The sequence below is a fragment of the Gymnodraco acuticeps genome, unplaced genomic scaffold (genome assembly GCF_902827175.1).
Source record: "Gymnodraco acuticeps unplaced genomic scaffold, fGymAcu1.1, whole genome shotgun sequence".
Lineage (NCBI taxonomy): Eukaryota > Metazoa > Chordata > Actinopteri > Perciformes > Bathydraconidae > Gymnodraco > Gymnodraco acuticeps.
The window spans coordinates 2,787,576-2,807,583 of NW_022991513.1; the positions used below are offsets into that span (position 1 = coordinate 2,787,576).

General features: G+C 38.5%; 1 protein-coding gene across 1 annotated transcript; it reads left to right on the forward strand.

The window, feature by feature from the left end:
• The first annotated feature begins 2,629 nt into the window (after positions 1–2,629).
• Positions 2,630–19,692, forward strand: tcf25 (transcription factor 25 (basic helix-loop-helix)). The gene is made up of 18 exons (XM_034196981.1): positions 2,630–3,010; positions 3,820–3,960; positions 4,081–4,143; positions 4,415–4,539; positions 5,575–5,640; positions 5,748–5,830; positions 6,367–6,497; positions 7,617–7,716; positions 8,319–8,412; positions 8,716–8,808; positions 10,694–10,799; positions 10,895–11,054; positions 11,591–11,678; positions 12,345–12,503; positions 12,586–12,676; positions 13,466–13,545; positions 13,929–14,004; positions 18,543–19,692. The coding sequence occupies exons 1-18, from the start codon at positions 2,816–2,818 to the stop codon at positions 18,708–18,710; spliced, it is 2,019 nt and encodes a 672-aa protein (XP_034052872.1). The 5' UTR covers positions 2,630–2,815; the 3' UTR covers positions 18,711–19,692.
• The last annotated feature ends 316 nt before the right edge of the window (positions 19,693–20,008 follow it).

Below are 20,008 nucleotides of genomic sequence, written 5' to 3' on the forward strand. Positions count from 1 at the left end.
TTCTTCCCTCAACACCCATATAAAACAGAACTGTAAACAGATTTACTTTTTCTTTCACATTTATTTGAACAGCAAGTGGAGGCAAAGTGACTGCACCCAAAACAAATAAACCTGCTAGCTAACTAGCTTAAACTCAGTAACAGAATGTGGGCACACGTTATGTTCTCCACAGCCGCGTGACCTCTGAGTCAGGACGTCACATCCCCCTTTTCTATCTTACGGGTACAGCCACTCCCCCTGCACCCCGTTTTCCCTGTCCAACCATTGAAAACGGATAGATCGAACAAAGGTAGCCATATCCCAAAACGGCCCTAGCCTGCCCAGTGGGCCACACCCCACTGGGCTGGGCCTGGTGGAACACTTACAAATGTGGGCCGGTAGGATTTAGGTAAGCAAAAAAAAAAAGGGAGTGGCCGAAACACAAAAAATGTATTTTTTATTTATTTGGCCCTCCGGCCCACACACAGCACCGGCCCACCGGGGAAACTCCCGGTATTCCCAATGGCCAGTCCGCCCCTGTCCTAGGGTAATGTGTCGGACCTTCCACCGATGCTGTATACGAAGTTTGGTGTTGATAAACTGAAAATGTAAATGTAAGTGAATATTTAACTGTGTATGTAAATTATGCCAATTAAAAAAATATATATGTAGGCGGAGCTTAGGGTTCCAATTGGATTATTTGTAGAGCAGGTCCACCCGGATATGTTTGCAAAATGTCAGGTCGTTCGGAGTTACGGTGCGACTTTGTGAATTTTTCCGAAATGGAATTGAGATAAGTGGCGCTAGCGAGCATGTTGGAATATTTTAACAAATTGAGTCCAGAATATTGTAATTTTCACCGATTCTGGAATCTGTGCAAAATTATACAACTTTGTCAGCGTCCTAAAGGCCTCAAAAACAGGAAAGATGGCGACTAAAAATAATAATACCACCAATAACAATAGGTATCCTCGCACTTCGTGCTAGGACGCCGTTGGGTCCTAGCACTCCGTGCTCGGGCCCTAATTAATATTTATAAAGAAAGAAACAGAAGGGAGGAAATCATGATAGCTAGACTCAGACTGAATCACACAGCATTGAATAGTATGCTGATGTCATGGGGAAAAGTAACAGTGACAAGTGTAGGAACTGTGGAGTTAAGGCGAGACACCCCAGGTGAATAGGGTAATTTGTTTAACTTAAAGGTATCAGCTAGAAATTTCTCCAGTTAATTACTTACAATAAGGCAATTGTCTTTTGTATTACAAGTTTTCTGAAATAGCATGTTTAAATATGCAAATTATCCATTATCTCATTAAATATGCACATATTTTAACACATTTCAGGAATCGAAATCTGAACTTTGGATATAGCCAGATTCAAAATTCTTGTTTCATTTTGTAGTCATATTAGTATCTAAGGCTTTTACAGAAGGGATATTGGATATCTCTTTTTATCATTCCATAAATCAGAAAATACTGTCAACAGCCCTAAAATATCCATTTTCGCCATGTTTTTAGGTATACAATGTTGTATAATTCAGGCTATGAATTATATATGAACAAACCCTTCTGTAAAAGCCTTCATAATATTGATAGGAATATAACTGGAAGGTTTGGTGTCTCTACGTGCTACTGAAGTTGAAATTTCGAACTCAGAGTAGGAGAAAAAACTCATTTAGAGAAAACGACCTTTAAAGATTGCAGTGAGGCGCTAGCTAAACCCTCCTGTTCTTTGAATGACAGCTTGCGCATCGATGCACTCCGTGAAGGTATTTCATGTTCAGGGTCATTTTTTTTATATAACCTTGCTTCGTGCAAGTGACAATTGTTGTCGTCTTCTCTGTGAACGTTTTTTTCGCCGTTCTTTTGGCATTTTGAGATTTCAATTTCTAGCTGAAAGCTAACCAGGAAGTGTTTTAGCACACCACGTGACGCATCTGAACGAATCACGTTGTCAGAAATTGACACCAGCCAATGAGATTTCGTTTCTTGGTTTAAGACTCCTTTGTGCTTTCACGATTGGTTGCCGATACAAAGGAAATGACCATATTTGGATCCGATGAGATTGTGCAGGAGAGGCGGAGCTTTCCAGCGATACCTCTGTTGACATGGTGCACACAGCGGTCGCGGTACTTTATGTTACGTTAGAATGCTAACTTTTGGTGAATTTAGGAGAAATCTACAGACGCAAATAGACAAACTATAGTAAAATTAACACTTAAATGTGTATTTTGTACGTTTTCTTTCAAAAAGCCTGAAAGAAAACATGTTATGGAATCAAAATAGCACAAAATCTCAAAATTGACCAGTACTTGAAAAACGATGTTTTTGCCTGCCGTGTCTCGCCTTAAAGAAAATGTGGAACATATCTTATTACATTGTGACATCTATAAAGCTGAAAGGGAAAAACTAGAGGATACAGTTATAGATGCAGAGAGGGAATGGAGTGTGTTTGGTATTCTGGGATCAGAAGGAGAGGGAGTAAGAGCTACCAGAAAGGCATTGTTTACCTTTCTGAGTGAAATAATAGGTAAAATAATCTAACATTAGGTTGGAATAGATCATGGATTTTTGTTTTATTTTATGTTTTTATGTTATGTTTCTTTATGTTTTTATTAGATCATAGGCCTACGTCCATGAGTTGAGAGATGGAATGGCATGATGATACACACTCATGTACAGTAGGTGGCGGTATGCAACTAAAAGCTGTTTGCGATCCGCCATTAAAAGAGAGAAGAAGAAGAAGACCCTCATTTCATTGCTTTACTCTGTTTGTCACCTAACTAAAAACGACTTTAATCGTGATTAACTGACGTGTATGTGTCCAGTGGACCATGTCTACCCGGGCTCTGCGAAGGCTCAAAGGGAAGCAGCGGGGCCAGGAGGCCCTGGACGCCGGGGACCTCACTTTAGATGACAGCCCGGAGGAGCTGCTGGACACGGCTAGTGGTTCCCCCCCGTCTGATAGCAAAGGCAGAAAGGCAAAGAAAAACAAGGCTCAGAAAAACTTCAGCAACATTTATGAATTGGTGAGGTGATGTTGTAGTTCTCCAGACATTATATATGTTTCTGTTAACCAACGTTACTGTGTGTTTCCTTCTGGCAGATGTTTACAGCGAGCTCTCTGTTGATACACCATGCCAACTCAAGCTAGCCGTGTGGCGTCAACGTTAGCTCACCTTTTAGTTTATTAAAATAAACTAACATTCAACCAAAGTAAACGTTAGCTAAGAAGCTAACATAGGAAGTAGTCTACACCAACCTTAAGAACACACTGACAACAAAGATCCAGTGGAATGTACAACAGTCACGTTTGCCAGCCTTTAAATTGTGTTTTATAGTGAAACAAAATGGAGATATAATATAGCTTCTTTAAGGTGAAGACAATCATTATTTTTATATTTCTATTCAGAATTTGGACAGATGAATGTTCAAAATCAAGTTGAATATATATATATATATATATATGCCAGTATAAATAATGTAGTGGAACTTAAATCCATACTACTGTACCTATAAAGAGTTATTTAAGTAAACGATTGATTTGAGCATTCATTAACAACATTTGGTTTACCTTATGAAACAAATGATCACGGTAAATCAAGACATCACATCATCATTATTAAATTAAGCTTATATGTTCTTTACATCCATTTGATCCCACATCAATATCATAATACATCACTAAATAATAGCCTGGCTGGTTTCAGTTGTTCAGGTTATTATTAATGGATACCAGCAATTTAGGTTTTCAATGTTTAATCCAGAATGTTGTTTACTCACTTTTAACGCTGCTTTATCCAACTAACTATTTTGCCAATGTATCATTCTTTACTAGATAGGTGATGCAGACAACGAGGCAGAGATAATCTCACCTGATGAAGAAGAAGATAAACCAGATAAAAATAAAACAAGTGGAACAGAAAAAAAGGATGACATTGAGAAACCAGATGAAAAGCAAGAGAATGCATCTACAAAGGTAAAGATGAAGCAATATAAGGAGGAGTGCCTCTGATCTTCTGCTCAACTTACATATTGATTTCTGATATAAATGTACATTTTTGTCTAGATATTAAACTGTTATCTCTTACTTTAACAGTCGTCTGGAGACAGAGTTAAAAAGAAGAAGAAAAAGAAGAAGACCAAAGTGACAGAAGGACAGGTACATCTATTGAGAAAGGCTTTATTTTCACAATAAATAGTAACCCTGCGCTATATTTTAAGAATCAATGATAACTTTACTAACATTAAATCCATAAAATGAAAATAATTGTACATTATTAATGTGTGTTAATGTATGTATTAATAACACTCTTACAATCACTTTTCTTTGCCAGATACAGTATATACACATCTTTAAAAAATGTAGCTTTTTTTAGCAAGAGAACAACAGGTAAACGTTGTCTAACCACTTTGTATTCAATTATTTTCAGGAGGCTGTACCAGACGATAACATTGATTTAATACTGGAGAATCTGGAGCAGTCCAATGGACTGGGTTTGCAAAATGAAGATTGTGGAGGCTCCGACAGAAGATCTGTGCTACATGTGGAGCACAGGTAAGGAGAGCAACATCTCACATGTAGACAAAATGGATAGTCAGATCAGATATCTCTGCATAGCACTCACATGCAGTGCACACAACACTCTGGTTCCTACTGTACTGTATTATTCCAGTAGTTATTTTGTAGATAGATACATCTAAGCTGAAAGGCTCGAAAATAAGCACATGAATATGTTTATTGGAGTAGAAACACTAAAATATCTCTTCACCAGTGAACAGCTTACATGACTTGGTCTATGGTCAGTACAGTAGCCTTATTTACTAAAATATACATTTCTGTGATTCATTATGACCATCATGTGTTGGCGCAATGACCCACTTAAAAAAAGTAAACTATTTGGAGTCTGTCCATCTCAGAAATGCATGGCATTGAATTAACACTTGTTTACACAATTGTTGAATTATGTTGCACTTATTGCTACATAACCAGGGACGTCAGAACATGTCATATACCTATAATGATAGCACTGCGTTTGATGTCATGTAAACTGCTGATTTCACTGATGCAACCATGCTGATACAGAACAAGATAATGTGCTTACCTAATGCTTACATTGATGGCCAATATTAAATACACACACTGTGCAGCCATGCCATTGATGGTGTGTCCGTAGTATATTGCTAAAATATAAAAACATTGATACTTTTCGTTATCCTTCATGGAAACCTTATTTGGCACTATTTCTATAATTTTTTGAAGATGTAATTAAAAGGTAAAAGTTGACCTTTCTAACCTAAAATCAGGTAAACAATTATGTACACTGACATTTACAACATATGAGGCTTGGATTCTGGGTCCCACTGGTGTGATTACTAACTGTCAACTGTTAAGTATGGTCACCAACATCAACATGTCAGCGTCGTCTCTTGAAAATCACAGAAAACACAAAATGTTTTGCATTTGTGTTGTTGTAGAGTCTTTCATGCATGAACTGACAAAATGACAGGCCCTATGTTTCCATGTTTTTTCTCAACTGACATTGTCGGCTTGTCGAAAACTGAATGTAACTTTTCTATGTCAATTAATAAGGAACCTCAACTCAGAGACGGAGCTGAAGAGATATTTTGGGGCTCGAGCTGTTCAGGGGGATCAAAGGTAAAAAGAAAAATTGTGAGACTGTTTGGATTAAAATTGCCGACATCATTATAAGATTTGGTTTATTCTTGTCATCATTCTTATATGTTTTTCTTGTCTTTTGAAAGACCTCGACAGAGAAACAGACAGTTTCACCGTAGCACCTGGATGACCATTCCTAAGGACAGCTGGCCTCGCTTCAGCCGCCCAGGTAGGCTTTTCCTTACACTTGTCTTATCATAGCTTGTTGCTTTTTAAAATGCATTATTTCAGGCTGAAACTCGCTACTTAAATGTTGTCCTATATCTACAATTGCATACTTCGCTCCCACTTGACTGTTTTTTTCTGAGTATGCTTCTTTATTGTGACTAAGTAGTATTAAGATTCCTACGCCAATACACACACATAAGAGTAAATAGTTATATTATTGTACTCTTACAATACTGTATATAGCTTTGCCATTTATTACTCTGTTGTGTCATTCTTTTAGTTTTCTTCACAGTTTTTCTTGGCCGCTTTTGCCTTTTTATTAAACAGTCATGATAAATATACTTTATTATTTATATAGCACCAAATCATAACAGAAGTTACACCAAGATGCTTTTCTTAGAGACCAGTTTTAGACATTAATTTTTAATTTGCAGACATACTGACAGTTAGGAGACAGTGACTTCAAATTATGGAAACAATTGTGTTATGGCAAGGTCCCGAGGCTGGAATCATCCCCCCCTTTTGATGTCTCCTCAGGAATCTCAATGACCCTACTGCAGTCAAAGGATGGCATTCAGTACTTTACCTTTGAGCACGGTCGGGACTACCAACAAGTACAGTTCAAGTTCCTGGATGCTGTCGAGTCCATGGATCCCAACAACATTGTGGTAAAACAACCAGCTCATACGTTGTCTTTGCTCTTTGGTGTCAGTGCGTTGCGTTTAATGATTATTTATGATATTTAAAATCGAGCATCCACAGTATTGATGTTGCCAGGGACTCATAAAATAAGCTGTGATACTGTTTGGCATGAATGGTCAAGTAACATCCCAAATGGAATGTTATTTGTATCAGCCTTTCCAACTCTTGATTTGGCATTAAACTATCCTATTAAATCATCATCAGTATAAAAATTCAACAACTGCAATTTGAATGCTCTCGTTCATAGTCCTAAGACTGTGTTCCTAAAACTTTAAGAGAAAAGTCAGCGTTTAGCCCATATTTCTTATGATTTTACAGGTAAAACCCAGTTTGACTTTCTATATGTCAACATACTAGGGCTGTACCCGAATATCCGAATATTCGGTCGTTGGCCCACTATTCAATTTTGAATATCTTTATTCGGATTTTCTTTTTTTTTGGCAGCCAAATTGAATTGATTGAAATCTCCAATATCAACGTAAGAGCTTGTACCTCTTCGGGGGGTGCTAACACTTAACCATACACTTTATCCTTTACTTTTTCCGTCTTTATATGTGGATATTACTTTTCTCCGTTAATCTCCGCTCCTTTTGTCCGTCACATTGTTTCCATAGCAACAATAACTTCCTGTCAACAGCGCTAACTCTCCTTCAAAATAAAAGTATGTCCATACAAAATAGGAAGCCAAGCCAAATTACACTTAAGACATATATACAACTGCAACAAAAGTAACAAACACAATGCAATATCCTTTTCAATTTCAAAGAACATAAATTGGGTTATTTACATTAACAAATAACTATAAAACAACAATACTATAGAATAACAAAAGGTATGCCTTGAATGAACCGAAATACATGTGTTGAAGCGCGTGCCGAATATTCGCTGCTGACTACTACCGAATATCCGGAGCCCGAAAAATGGTATTCGGGACAGCCCTACAATATACTGACAATCTACAGTTGCACAGATAGTTCAGCAACATGCATTATTCACATTTTCAACAGGAGGTTGAACGCATTTCTGTCTTTATGTCTTTGTCCTTCCCTGTCAAAAGGACCATTGTCCCTTCTCTGTTTCCACAGGCCTTGCTGCAGTTGAACCCGTACCACATTGATTCTTTGTTGCAGCTCTCTGATGTCTGCCGCATTCAGGAGGATCAGGAGATGGCCAGGGACCTCATTGGTGAGGATCATGGACTCCCTCTCTAAATCCCACTTTGAAACCAAATATTGAAGATGTTTTTATTGCCAAACAATTACTTTTGGGTTATTTTAAACAAACTCTGCAGGCAGAATGTTAAATAGCCTAACTATCCACATCCAAAACTGGCTTTAGTCAGTCCACTGATGACTCCTCATTTGTCAGATTATCAAACTATATAATTGTGGTTAATCTAGAGCTCACTGTCAGTGTGCTTTGGTTAAATGTAAACCAACAAAGCAGCCATTCTTAAAAAGTTCATTCTCAGGCGAAGCACATTACCATATTACAGGCACTCTCACTTGATAGATAAAATGGTTAATGTAATGTTGAAGACTAGAGGGATTATTTAACAAATTGCATTTGTCTTCGTTGATAGAATTTGTTTAAATCAACATCAATTGAACTCAAAGGAGTGAGTGGCCTTTGGTTTTCAGTTCTGTTCTTTGGGATGCAAAGCCCTGCTGGTAAAGTCCAAAAACACAACAGAACAGACTCATCTCAACAGCTGCAACTATGTGTCTCTGTTTGAGGATACCTCCCTGAAAATGTTCTGTTTATTTGTGGATATAATATTTTTTCAGAGAGGGCCATGTACAGCTTTGAGTGCGCCTTTCATCCTTTATTCAGTCTGACCTCAAGCACCAGCAGGCTGGATTATCTGCGAACAGAGAACAGGTTGGTCATTTCTTTAATGCTTCTTTATTAGACACCTTGCTGTTTTTATCGAAGCCTCTGTCCTCTGTAATCTTTTGTAACATTTGCCCCGGACTCTCCATGTATTGCGTCCTTAATAAAGATTACATTGAATTGAGTTAAAATGATTAAGATTAAGATGGACTTTTATGAATCCCTCGTGGGGAAATTGTTTCTCTGCATTTGACCCATCCTAGTGTTAGGAGCAGTGTGCTGCCATTTTGAACGGCGCCCGGGGGAGTTGAATTAAATGGTGTTTGAAGGATGATTCATGTCTGCTTGCAGGGCTTTTTATCTGGCTCTTTATAAGCACATGATGTTCCTGGAGAAGAGAGGCTGCCCACGGACGGCTCTGGAGTACTGCAAACTCATCCTGAGGTACAAAGGGAAGAGCTTGAGCACTGGGAATGACGAGATGAATAGTTAAGAGGGAACATTCTATTCCGTCTTTGGTTTATTTATTTGACATCACATTAAACGTTTCTACAAACAGTATGATTACACACTAGCTAAACAAAAAAGAGTGTTATTTCCTTAAATAAAGTAACCACAAACGGCAGTCATCCGACTAGAAAGATAGTCTTCAAAGGGTGTTAACTCAACTTTTGGTTTCTATGGTGACTATGTCTTCAGGCATAGGAGGAAAGTCCCGAAAAATGATGTTGATGGTATAAAAGGTTATATTCTGTGATCAGTGTGACTACTGATATTGATCTAAGATGACCCCTCCGAGGATATTTAAGTTGAAAAACAAAGGAACATCTGTTTGAAACTAGAACTATCTAAATTTCAAATATTTGCCTTTTTTTATGGCTGACAAGAAGTTGTTTTTCAAGTCATCTGAATTATTCGACTCGTGATTCAATTGTAACAGTAAGTTATTGAACTGCAGTCTTATGTTAGTGTTTAACCATGTTGATGAGATACATGAGATATGAGATAAAGTAATGTTGAATTGTCATTACATAACATAGACCCTTCAGTACCCTGATGGTATAGGGATTACGTCAGTTAGGGTGGTCTGTTCCCCGGCTGCCATCAGTCGGCCGTAGCTTGAGCTTTACTGCCTAACCACGTAATGGTGAATGCTTATCTATGATTTGTATCAAACTCTGGCTTCCTTACTTAATGGCAGTTATGTTATGGGCCTGTTATAAAGCAGCAGCGTGGGAATAAAAGCGGACAGCTGTCCCTCTCCGAACTGCAGTCGATAAATCTTAAATGGTTTCACATATTTTGTGATTAACACTATCAGTCATATGTTTTATAGAACGTGAACAATATTTGTATTCCCTGTTGTTCTTTGAGCACAAACTATATTTGACATCATCACGCATCCTTTGCTGGTATTAAATGCAATGTGGTGGATTTGGATGGAAACCAGGAAAATGTATTTATTTCACTATCAATGTCAATTTGTGCACAGTAGAGCAACTCCAGGGTAAGATAAGTGGGTCTGCTGCCCAATCATCTAAATGTACTTAAAAAAATGCAGAGCTGGGGGACTTTGCTGCCATCTGGTCTGTTTTGTCATATTTATTTTAAACTTAAATGGCATCATTTGAAATCAAGCTAAATGTCAGCTATAACCACAGTTCATTTAAGGACAGAACAGTCGGTCCTACAGGTTCATAAATCAGAATCGACCCGGCACCAACACGTCCTGGAAGATGTTAATGTCCTGCTAGAATATGCAAATTGATGGTCAAATATTATGTGTGTTTATTATTGAACTAAAAAACAATTGATAGGAAGGCTATATAAAGGAAGACTTCATAAAGCCATGTAGGTGTATCTTTTATTGCAAAGTAGAAACAATCCCCCAAATAGACTCAAGCATATTGAACAAAAATGACTTACCGTAACTTTTATACAAAGAACTTCCCTTAGCTTTAGGCCTACTTATTGTCAGATAAAGAACTGAATAAAAAGTATTTGTAGACAAACCAAAATACCTGTAGGCCTGTCTGCTGCCGATCTGAAATCTGGCGCTGTGGTAATTCTCTTCGGCAGACAGAAACCTCATCGCTGTCACAAGGGCTGGTGCCGACTTGTCCTTAGAGATTATTTTGATACACTTCAAATGATGCGAGGAGAAATTACTTTCACCTGACATTATTCCACTGACAGATTTTCCGGTCAAAGCCTCGTAAATACAAAGAATCAAAGAAACACTGTCATGGATTGAGATATCTTATCTTCGTGTCTTTTGGTCAAGTGCCTGAAGTAACCATTTGCTTCCGATCTGCCTTTCTTTCATTAGCTTGGACCCAGACTCCGACCCACTTTGCATGCTGCTGCTGATTGATTTCCTGACGCTGCGCGCCAGAGAGTACCATTCTCTGCTTCAGCTACATCAGGAGTGGGAGGTACAGTAAAGTGTGCTGTGAAGTGCCAATGTGTGCATATACACTATGTTCACCTTTCCAGTCTGATACAGAAATGATTTGTTTTTGCTTTTCAGGAGCACAGAAATCTGTCTCAGCTTCCAAACTTTGCATTCTCCACTGCACTTTGCCATTTCCATCTCAGTCAGCTGGAAGATGTGGATCCTGAAGAAAGTGAGAAAGAAAGACACAAAGCCGACCAGCTGCTGCAGGACGCTCTCATCATGTTTCCTGGAGGTTAGAGTCTCAAAAAAGTAACATCTATTAGTCTATAAATATTGTCTGATGCCTTTCTGACACACAATTCTGAAAAAATCCACACGAAATATGAAACTTTCAGTCATCAATAATGATCATTTCAAAATAGACGTGTAATCAGTTGCCTACTTTAGTACAACCCACCCATATCTTACACAGGTTTCCAATAAGAGGAACAACAACACCTTAACATTAATTGACATTTTTATCAATTTTAGAAGTGGTTTTCGTTGGAGGACACTAGACTGTTCAACTAAAATATGAAACCATAGACTTTCAGTTGCAACCAAATCAATGCACATCTCATAAAATATTGCAATTAATTATCACCATTTAAATAAAACAAGTTGGTTTATTGGCACGGGTTGGCCCTAAAGCTATTTTTAGACATGCTTGGTTTATGGCATGACAAGAAAACGTCAACAATATATTAGGGATTATTAACCAATCACATAAGGAAAGCTTTAATAGTGTTCTTTCACCTACTTATGTTGCTGTGAATGTGTTTTCTGCAGTCCTGATTCCTCTCCTGGATCTGTGTACTGTGCAGCCAGATGCCGTGGTCAGCTCACATGTCTTCTTTGGCCCAAAGAGCCAGTTGGGGTAATGTATGCTCTCTTTGTTTTCTGAAGTAACTAGGACATTTGACCCTATTATATTAATGAAGCATGGTTTGATTTATCATGCACACATGCGTAAACATGAACTATAACCAATTCATTATACAGGGTGTCTAGGGGTCTAAAAAAGTATTAAAAGTTGATAAATCAATTTAGCAAAAATGAAGGCTATTAGAAAGTATGAAACGGCATTTTCCAAGGTATTACATTTTGTAGCTTGTTTTCAATAAGTATATAAATTGTCCAAAGAGGTGGTATTCTACAGTTTGCCTGAATGTAATCATTGCGTAGGTGTGTAGTGTGATTCTGTGTAGTTTATTTATGGCATCCCGTTGGCTTTGCCGTCATCTGAACAGGACATCGCACGCTCACTGCTTGATAGCGCGCGAAGGTTCGTTTACGCCGGTTGTTAAACAACATCGTTATGGGGAAATGCAAGTCTGCGTCAGCACAGAGGTCTTAAAATGTATGGAAAGGGTCTTAAAAAAGGTCTTAAAAGGAATTACATGTAACTTCAGGATTCCTGCCCTGTTTTAGTATTGGTATAAATCTCTTCATATCTGTAATTTCTATACTGCTTTTGAATCAACTTTGTCTTCCCTTATGCTCCCTAACTTTAAAGAAGTCATCCTAACCTCCTTGTCTGCAGGCAGCCCCCGGCCCTGGCTGAACTGACTTCTCTGTATGTCGGGAGGACGCACAGCCTCTGGAGGGAGGCAGCGGTGATGCTGTGGCTGGAAGAGTCTGTGAAGGAGGTGCTGCGTCGAGTTGATGCCAAAGACCCTTTGGTGGAGGAGTGCCAAAACAAGTAAGATATCTTAATGAGCTGATTGCTGCTACATTTCAGTGCAATTACGCTCCAACAGTAACCATGACTTCATCTGTTTTAGGAGGAAGCAGAGGTACCAGAGTGCACCAAGGAACATCCATCGTCACGTCCTTCTCTCTGAGATCAAAGAAGCCACCTCAAGTCTTCCTCTAGTAAAAAGCAATCTACTACTAATCTGCTACCTAATTTGAATTCACTTCATTTTACCCACCAAGCCCTTGGTTCACCTTTTTCTCATTTTCAAAACAGCCTCACAAGCAACGGGAATTTAGTTTAACAACCAAGCTACAAGAAACATGTGGCCTCCCTGGGGCTCCAATCTAAGATGGTCTTGCTCCAATGTTCCCAAGTTTAAACCAGATTTCACACTAAATAAGCATGTAGATCACATTTGTGAAGACTGTAAATATATCACAAATCCACTGATACAGTCCTAAATAAGTGCACCCACATGTGGCTATTTTGTAAATGTATTTATTAGGGATGGGTATCGTTTGAAATGTATCGATCAACCACAAAGTACTGTAGAACAACAGGCCTGGCGTGCACAATAACATATCAAAAACAAATATGAATATTATGGATATCCAGTCAGTTACAGTAACAAATCACACGCACTACTGCTCTTAAAACTCGTCTACTCAGTGGTGGAAACATCTGAGCCTTTAAAACCTTATAATAGTTTTTTACTTTTGGCAATTGTAACCAAGTGTTGTTGATAATGTAAGTATCATTACATGTTTTGCTCGCCAAAGAGCTTAATTTCTGTACTTATCGCAACTCCAATGGAAAAAATCCTATTGGCTGTTTGAGGAAGAACTAAGTGTGGTGCTACTTCGAAGGATGGCCGTTGTCCCTGCAGCACTCCAAGGGTCTTATGTATATTTTAAGTGTCAACCAAGATGGTAAAACTTGCCTTGTGTGTCTGTTTGACTCCTCAGGAGGTGACCAGTCAGCCTGTGATGGGCTTTGACCCTCTGCCTCCGCTGGACTCTGTGATGTCATACACTCGACCAGAGAGGTACAGAAGGGCTACACCTGTGCACATGAAATTCTAAAATAATTTTGTCTGAATATGTTGCTTTACAAACCAACAGGCTTTATATCCTCAAATCACTTTTTATTTATTTTTTACACAATGTTTTTATTAACATTTTATACATAGAAAACACATGTATACAGTGTACAGTTCCAAACAGACAGAAGTGTACTTCTCAAGGTCAAATTACACTGAGGTACAGGTGCAAACACAAATAAAAAACACACTACCCTTCATACAAAGACACATCTTACATACATTTAAAATTAAATGACATTTCCAGCCCCTTTGGTTCAATTCAAGGCAGTTTCTCAAATCACTTTTTACTGTAATGTGTTTCTGCATGTGTCTATGTCTGCATACAGGCAGCACGTTGGTGCCACAAACGAGAGCACCTTGTCCCTGTTTTTCCGGTCTTTGTTGCCAAACTTCAACCTTCAGGTGAGTTGCATGCATGAGGCAAAATTGCGAGAATACTGTATTTTCAATAAATAAATAAAAAAGGCATATGCATCTCAAAACAAAATCAATATGCTTTTGAATTAAGCTACAACGCAGTGATAACTTGAATTAGGGCAAGTTCATCCTCTACCTGAAGAGCAAACGGTAGGGATTTGATCTGAAAACGAATCCTGGTGCTGCTCTATTGTCGTATAATACAACTTTTGTGGACACTAATAAAAAGCCCATGGCTGTGTGTATTTGGCACATCATGTGTTTTAACAGTTTCAAGCCCAATACCCAAATAAAACTACTCTCTATTAAATTGTCTAAGCTCACAGTCAGAGAATAATTCACTAAAGTGTGTGAACTATTAATATCACAAAGGATTTTGATGTTCTGACTGAAAACATGCACAGCTTTAGGATCTTGGAAAATAAATCTCCACACATGCTTGACAGATGGAATATTTCCCACAAAGACTCATGGTTAGCCTAAGGCGATAACAACTGCAACAAATATCAAAGAAGGCAGAGGACCTTGTAACAGTTAATTCTGTCGACCATTTCCCAGTGTTTCTGATGAACAAACAAAGACAACATTCATTATGTGCGAAGCTGTTTGTGACCTTAGCTGTGATGTCTCTTTGTTAATATTGAAGCTAAATGTTTTCATTAAACATGAATAGACCCTATTCAAACATTTAGCCAACATAGTCTAGTGGAATTTTACTACGACAATCCTGAAAGTTTCTGCTATGTATTCTATGCAGATCTCATGTCACACATCATTTATTTTTAAACTTCCAATTTCAACCATTCCTCAAAAAGTTCTTCTTTTTGAATGTTGCCTCTCTGTGCAGCATGTAGTCCTGCAGCACTTGTTGCAGTTGGGGAAAAAAGTAAGTTTAGTGCAACGGATACTGACATTAGAATCTTTGGCTCCTTTGTGGATACAAGCAGGGTCGGCGTCATGGGGGGTCATTCGCGGGCCATGCCCTCCCAAATGAGTCACTGCCCCCCCAACGCAGGGTGGGCAAGCCTTATTGCCACTTTGCCGTTTTTTTTTTTTTTAATCATATAAGTTAAAACGTTTCCACCAAAAGTTTTTTGTGTGAAATACATCAGAAATAAAGAATACACATTTGTATTCTTTATTTATTCTTTATATGAAACACAGCCTGAGGTGTGCTCACTGCTGCTCTCTGATTGGTGTGTTGCTTGACCAATGAGCCCGACTTTTGTTTTGTTATCATTACGTGGCTGTGTGTTTAGATGAAAGCCCAGTGGCGATCTGTCCATCTGTTACACTGATTATACAGTAAAGCCATCGAAAATAATATGATATACAGTACAAGTACATGGGTCTCTGTGTTTCATTCAAGCTCGGCTCTCTGTGTGTGGCACGAGCGCATTTTGTCAGTGCGCGAGCGGTAACGTGGAATATTGTTGTTAGCATCTGGTTAGCTAGCTATGCTAACGGATATAAAGAGCTGTTTCTACACCAAGGTGGAGGAGAGTCCTCTCCTGTCAGACTGAGAGGATCGTATAACCTCAGCTCAGTGAGGTAAAGGACTCTCAGTGTTTAGATAGTTCACTTTAGTGTAAGTTATCTCAGTGGGTCTCAAACGGTTTGGTGACCATTTATGTAAACAAGTATTTGCGAGGAATAGGCTACCTTTATATGATCATTATAGTTATTAAAGAATAAGAGAATAAATGAAAAACGGGTATGACCTACTATAGGACAATAACACAAGAATACCATTTAAAAGGGGAGTGATTAGTAAAATATCCATAAAGAAAGAGTAAATCTGTGTACAGTTCTGTTTCATATGGATGCTGAGAGATGTAGGCTATCCATAGATCTCTTCATTTTGCTCTCAAAGTGCACCAGATTGATGCATTTAACTTCAATATTTTAAAAATAATCTTCCCGGGGAAGCATGCCCCCAGACCCTCCTAGAGGAGGTTAGGTCCACCCCCACCTAAAACATGTTCACATGGATAGGATACTAAATACATTTGCACACTTTTTATATGGTGGCCTATGTCCATATGTTTCTGTTTTGGTGGTCGTGCCACAACCGTGCATGTATGCACAAGTCATAGGTGCGCTATACAATAGCACTACACCCTGCAATGTGTGTGAAAGACAACAGACTTTACAGCATGTTTTTTTTTAATTGAAGTTGCGTTGGTGTTTGTGTGTTGGTTGTTGACGGCAGTATGTGCCCCCCCTTGGTAAATGATTGCCCCCCCATTTGATTTGTTCTAGAGCCGACCCTGGATACAAGGAAGACATTATTTGTATGTGAGAGGGAAGATTTAAAAGAAAAAAGTGGATTATGTTAGATGAACTATTACTCTGGCCTTTTCTTGGTTTCCAGTGAACAGGAAAAACATGTTTAAATCTATTTAAAATACAAATTAATGTCAGGAGTAACATTAATTAATCTGAGCTACATCGTTAAGATGCATGAACTGGGGTTGTTGTACTGGACCTCAGTCACTGTACAGTAGATGGTGCTGAGTACGCCCCAAGGAAACAGAAAGGAGTAACTGCAAGGGATCAGAGCGATTTACTGTTGTTGAAAAAGCTATTTTGGACTCCTTTATAGAAAGGCCTACCTTAAATCAACATCCGTTTAAGTGTTCGCTATTGTTTTGATATTTTCATGGTCTTTTCCAACGGGAACTGAAGCCTTCCTCTATGCTCTCTTTTTACTGTGCAAACCTGTGGGTTGCTGCTTTACTGTTGTCTCAGTCAGTTTGTTTTTGTCTTGTGTCGATAGTGACTTTGCTGTTTTTAAAGGATTAGTTTATTCACAGAATTGGCAAAAAAATCACTGGAGTCTATTTGCTATAAAGTGTGTATAGATAATGATTTCAGTTCTCCATCGTAAAGGGCAAGTTCAAGCTGCAAGTATATTTCAATTTAATTTAATTCCTGTAGAGCAGTGCTGTAATTCAGTAAGACTAAATAACTAAAACAAGGAGAAAATTGTACACATTATGATATTAATAAAGTAGGCCATTCTAGAGTCAGTCCATTTAGTCTACAGCAACCAATGAGTGTTTGCCCGTTCTGCTCATTAACTCCACATTATTTGCTCACCCCTTCTTTCTACATACAGTAGGCTGACCATATGGTGACAAACCCATTTTGATGTAGAGCAGGACAGTGAGATGTGTTATTACAAAACCACGGCAAACAGACGGGTCGTTTTAAAATAGACTCCAGGGGATCAGTCAGTAGTATTGTTGAGTTCCCTGAACCATAAAGGTGATCTTTCCTTAACCCTAAACGAGAAGATGTAATTGCCAAACCCTACAAATAATAGAGATTGAAGATAAAACCATCATATGAGACACAGCCTTTAAAACAACTTTGATGTTAAGGTATCTGGACTTGTGGGACACCCAAACACATTTAAGATCTACATTTTCTTACCACGTTTACCATGTTTCAGCCCCCGAAAAACTGAACAGATGGTATCTTGCGTATCTTAATAAATACAACCAATCTTCAGTAAATCACCAGTTTAATAGAGAAACGTAGAGCGATGTGAATCTTTGGTGTTTAACAGCATTGTTCAAAGTTATCGGATTGTTTGAATCCAAAATGCATGTTGACCGGTCCACTAGTGACTTGATGATTCAAAAGTAAACGATATGCTTTAACACTGAATAAATTACACGACTACACGTTAACATGGTCAGAAACTTGTTTGATATAAACTTTTAGACTTCCAGAATACTTATGGCATAACACAGTTAAACTCTTTTGGACATACGGCACCATCAGTAATGCTAAGAATCAAAAGCTATATGGTTCTAAGCACAGAAAGAGTCTGGTTTTTGTCCTACAGGGTTAAAGCCAGGGGACTTTGACAATTTTACGATGATTGAGGTGCTTAACATGAAACAGTATGTACCCAGGGGATCGTAAAGGCTTTTCAAAGACATATGGAGTCATGAATAACTCATAATCAGCCTTTAAGTGTACCGTCGGTGTGAAGCAGAAACCAACTGCGGCCATTAAGATGCATGCATCAGGTTCAGCCACACATTGAGTCTCTGTGGTGCGGCTATACATGCTCAGTCACCAGATGGGCCTGGGGCATGTCTCCATCCGGAAAGTTTCATCCATCCTGATCATGTTATTCACTTATAGAGAGGAAGAGATGCAATATGGATAAAAGAAATAAAGTTAAGGCGAGTAAAGACCTACATACACAACATAATGTTTACAACACAACATTATCACTAGATTCTCCTGGTATTGGTTTCATATTATAACAACATCATTAAAAGTATTTTGTATTGATTAGCTTGGCTACGAATAAAATGGGATCCTTTTAATGTCAATAACTTTCTAAAGAAAATCCTTTTGACAGTTTTCTTTCGACATCGAGTGATGACTGTTGAACCACTGGTTACTTTTGCAGGATTTTAAATCAATCCAAAATGCTAACATAGAAAGTATTTTGATTCTTGATATTTGTTTATTGACTGACATCTCTTTTTCCCAATAAGGGTGGGCCGAGGCCTGAGGATGAGTTGGAAGTGGCTCGCGCCGGACAGGAGCTGAACCAGGAAGTGAATCGTCTGATGGTGGCAATGAGAGACATGCTGGCAAACATCAGGTTTCAAGAGCCGCCGAGAGACGAAAACCCCTACAGAGATGAGGAGGAGTGGGACTGAGAGGAGAGAGACTGAGGTGGAAGAAAATAATGACATTAAGACAAATTAAAATATTTAATGGGGTTAATAAATCATTGAGAAGAAGTGCTAGAGTGGGAGAACTGAATAGTATTTTTTTAATTATCACAATTTCAGAGCACTGGACTGGACCTGGTTTTATGAGGTCGTCCAGTTCTCTGCCTTAGATACAAACAGATGGTTATTGAACATGTCATGTCCTTTAAGCTTGTACACAACATTGAGCAGTTCCAACATCTTCACTCATGGTCAGTGACATATAATGGCCACTTCTCTTTCCTCTGGTTTCTGGCAAACCACATCTTTGGGGGAATCAGTCCAACAAATTAAAAGTCCATGTGAACTTTCAATGGCTTACAAATGTAGATGGGAAAACGGAGAGCTAATTACACGTCTTTTATGTAATTATATATACAATATTAACCACCTTTCTGTGTTGTGAAAAGCACAGATACTGAAAGGCATACCCCTCCTCAGACAACCATGCTTCCTAGCAAATAAATAAGTACAAAAAACTGCAAATTATATCAGTGTTCTACAAATTCTGCTAAAAGTAATTTCTGGTGGGATTTATAAAAAAAACACAATCTTGGTGAGGTCCTGTTGGGACTGAGCACCCTGGTGATTCATTAGGATCTAATTTCCCTTCAACGAGAATGACGTTGAGTTTCCTGCTAATTTAATTATTCACTAAATCAAAACTATCACTTTTTCTTTGATCCTACCACTACATTATTCAAGAAGAAATATATTGCTCAAGTGTTGTTTCTTCACATTGTCAAGCAACAGTCGAAAACTCGAGATCACATTTTTCATGGGATCCTTTTTTTTTTTTAAATGTTGGTGTAAATCTTATCTTCACTGCAGGAAGTCTGCTGTTTTCCTGCTCTGTTATGCTCCCCCGCTCCTGCCCTGTTTGCTTCACCCAATAAAACGGTACAGAGAATTGGCCCACTTCTTTGTAGTCTGCTGTTGTCTGTCAAACTATATTCAGTGCAAGAGTATGGCAGATATTTTATACATTTTGCTTTAGGTTGATTTTATTTGAAGCCATTAGTCAGACACTAATGGCTTCTCTCAGGATGGCTATAAGATATGATATTGAACTTTTCATTCCTGCATTAGTTATGTGACACCAGATGTTTCCCAGTTTTCAATCTTGTGTTGCTGGTTTTTGTCATCATAATTGGGTCCCGAGTAAGGCTACAGAGATGTCTCCGCCTGACAATCTGCAACGCCCTCACATGGTTTATCTTCTGGCAGAAGGAAGGTCCTGTCTC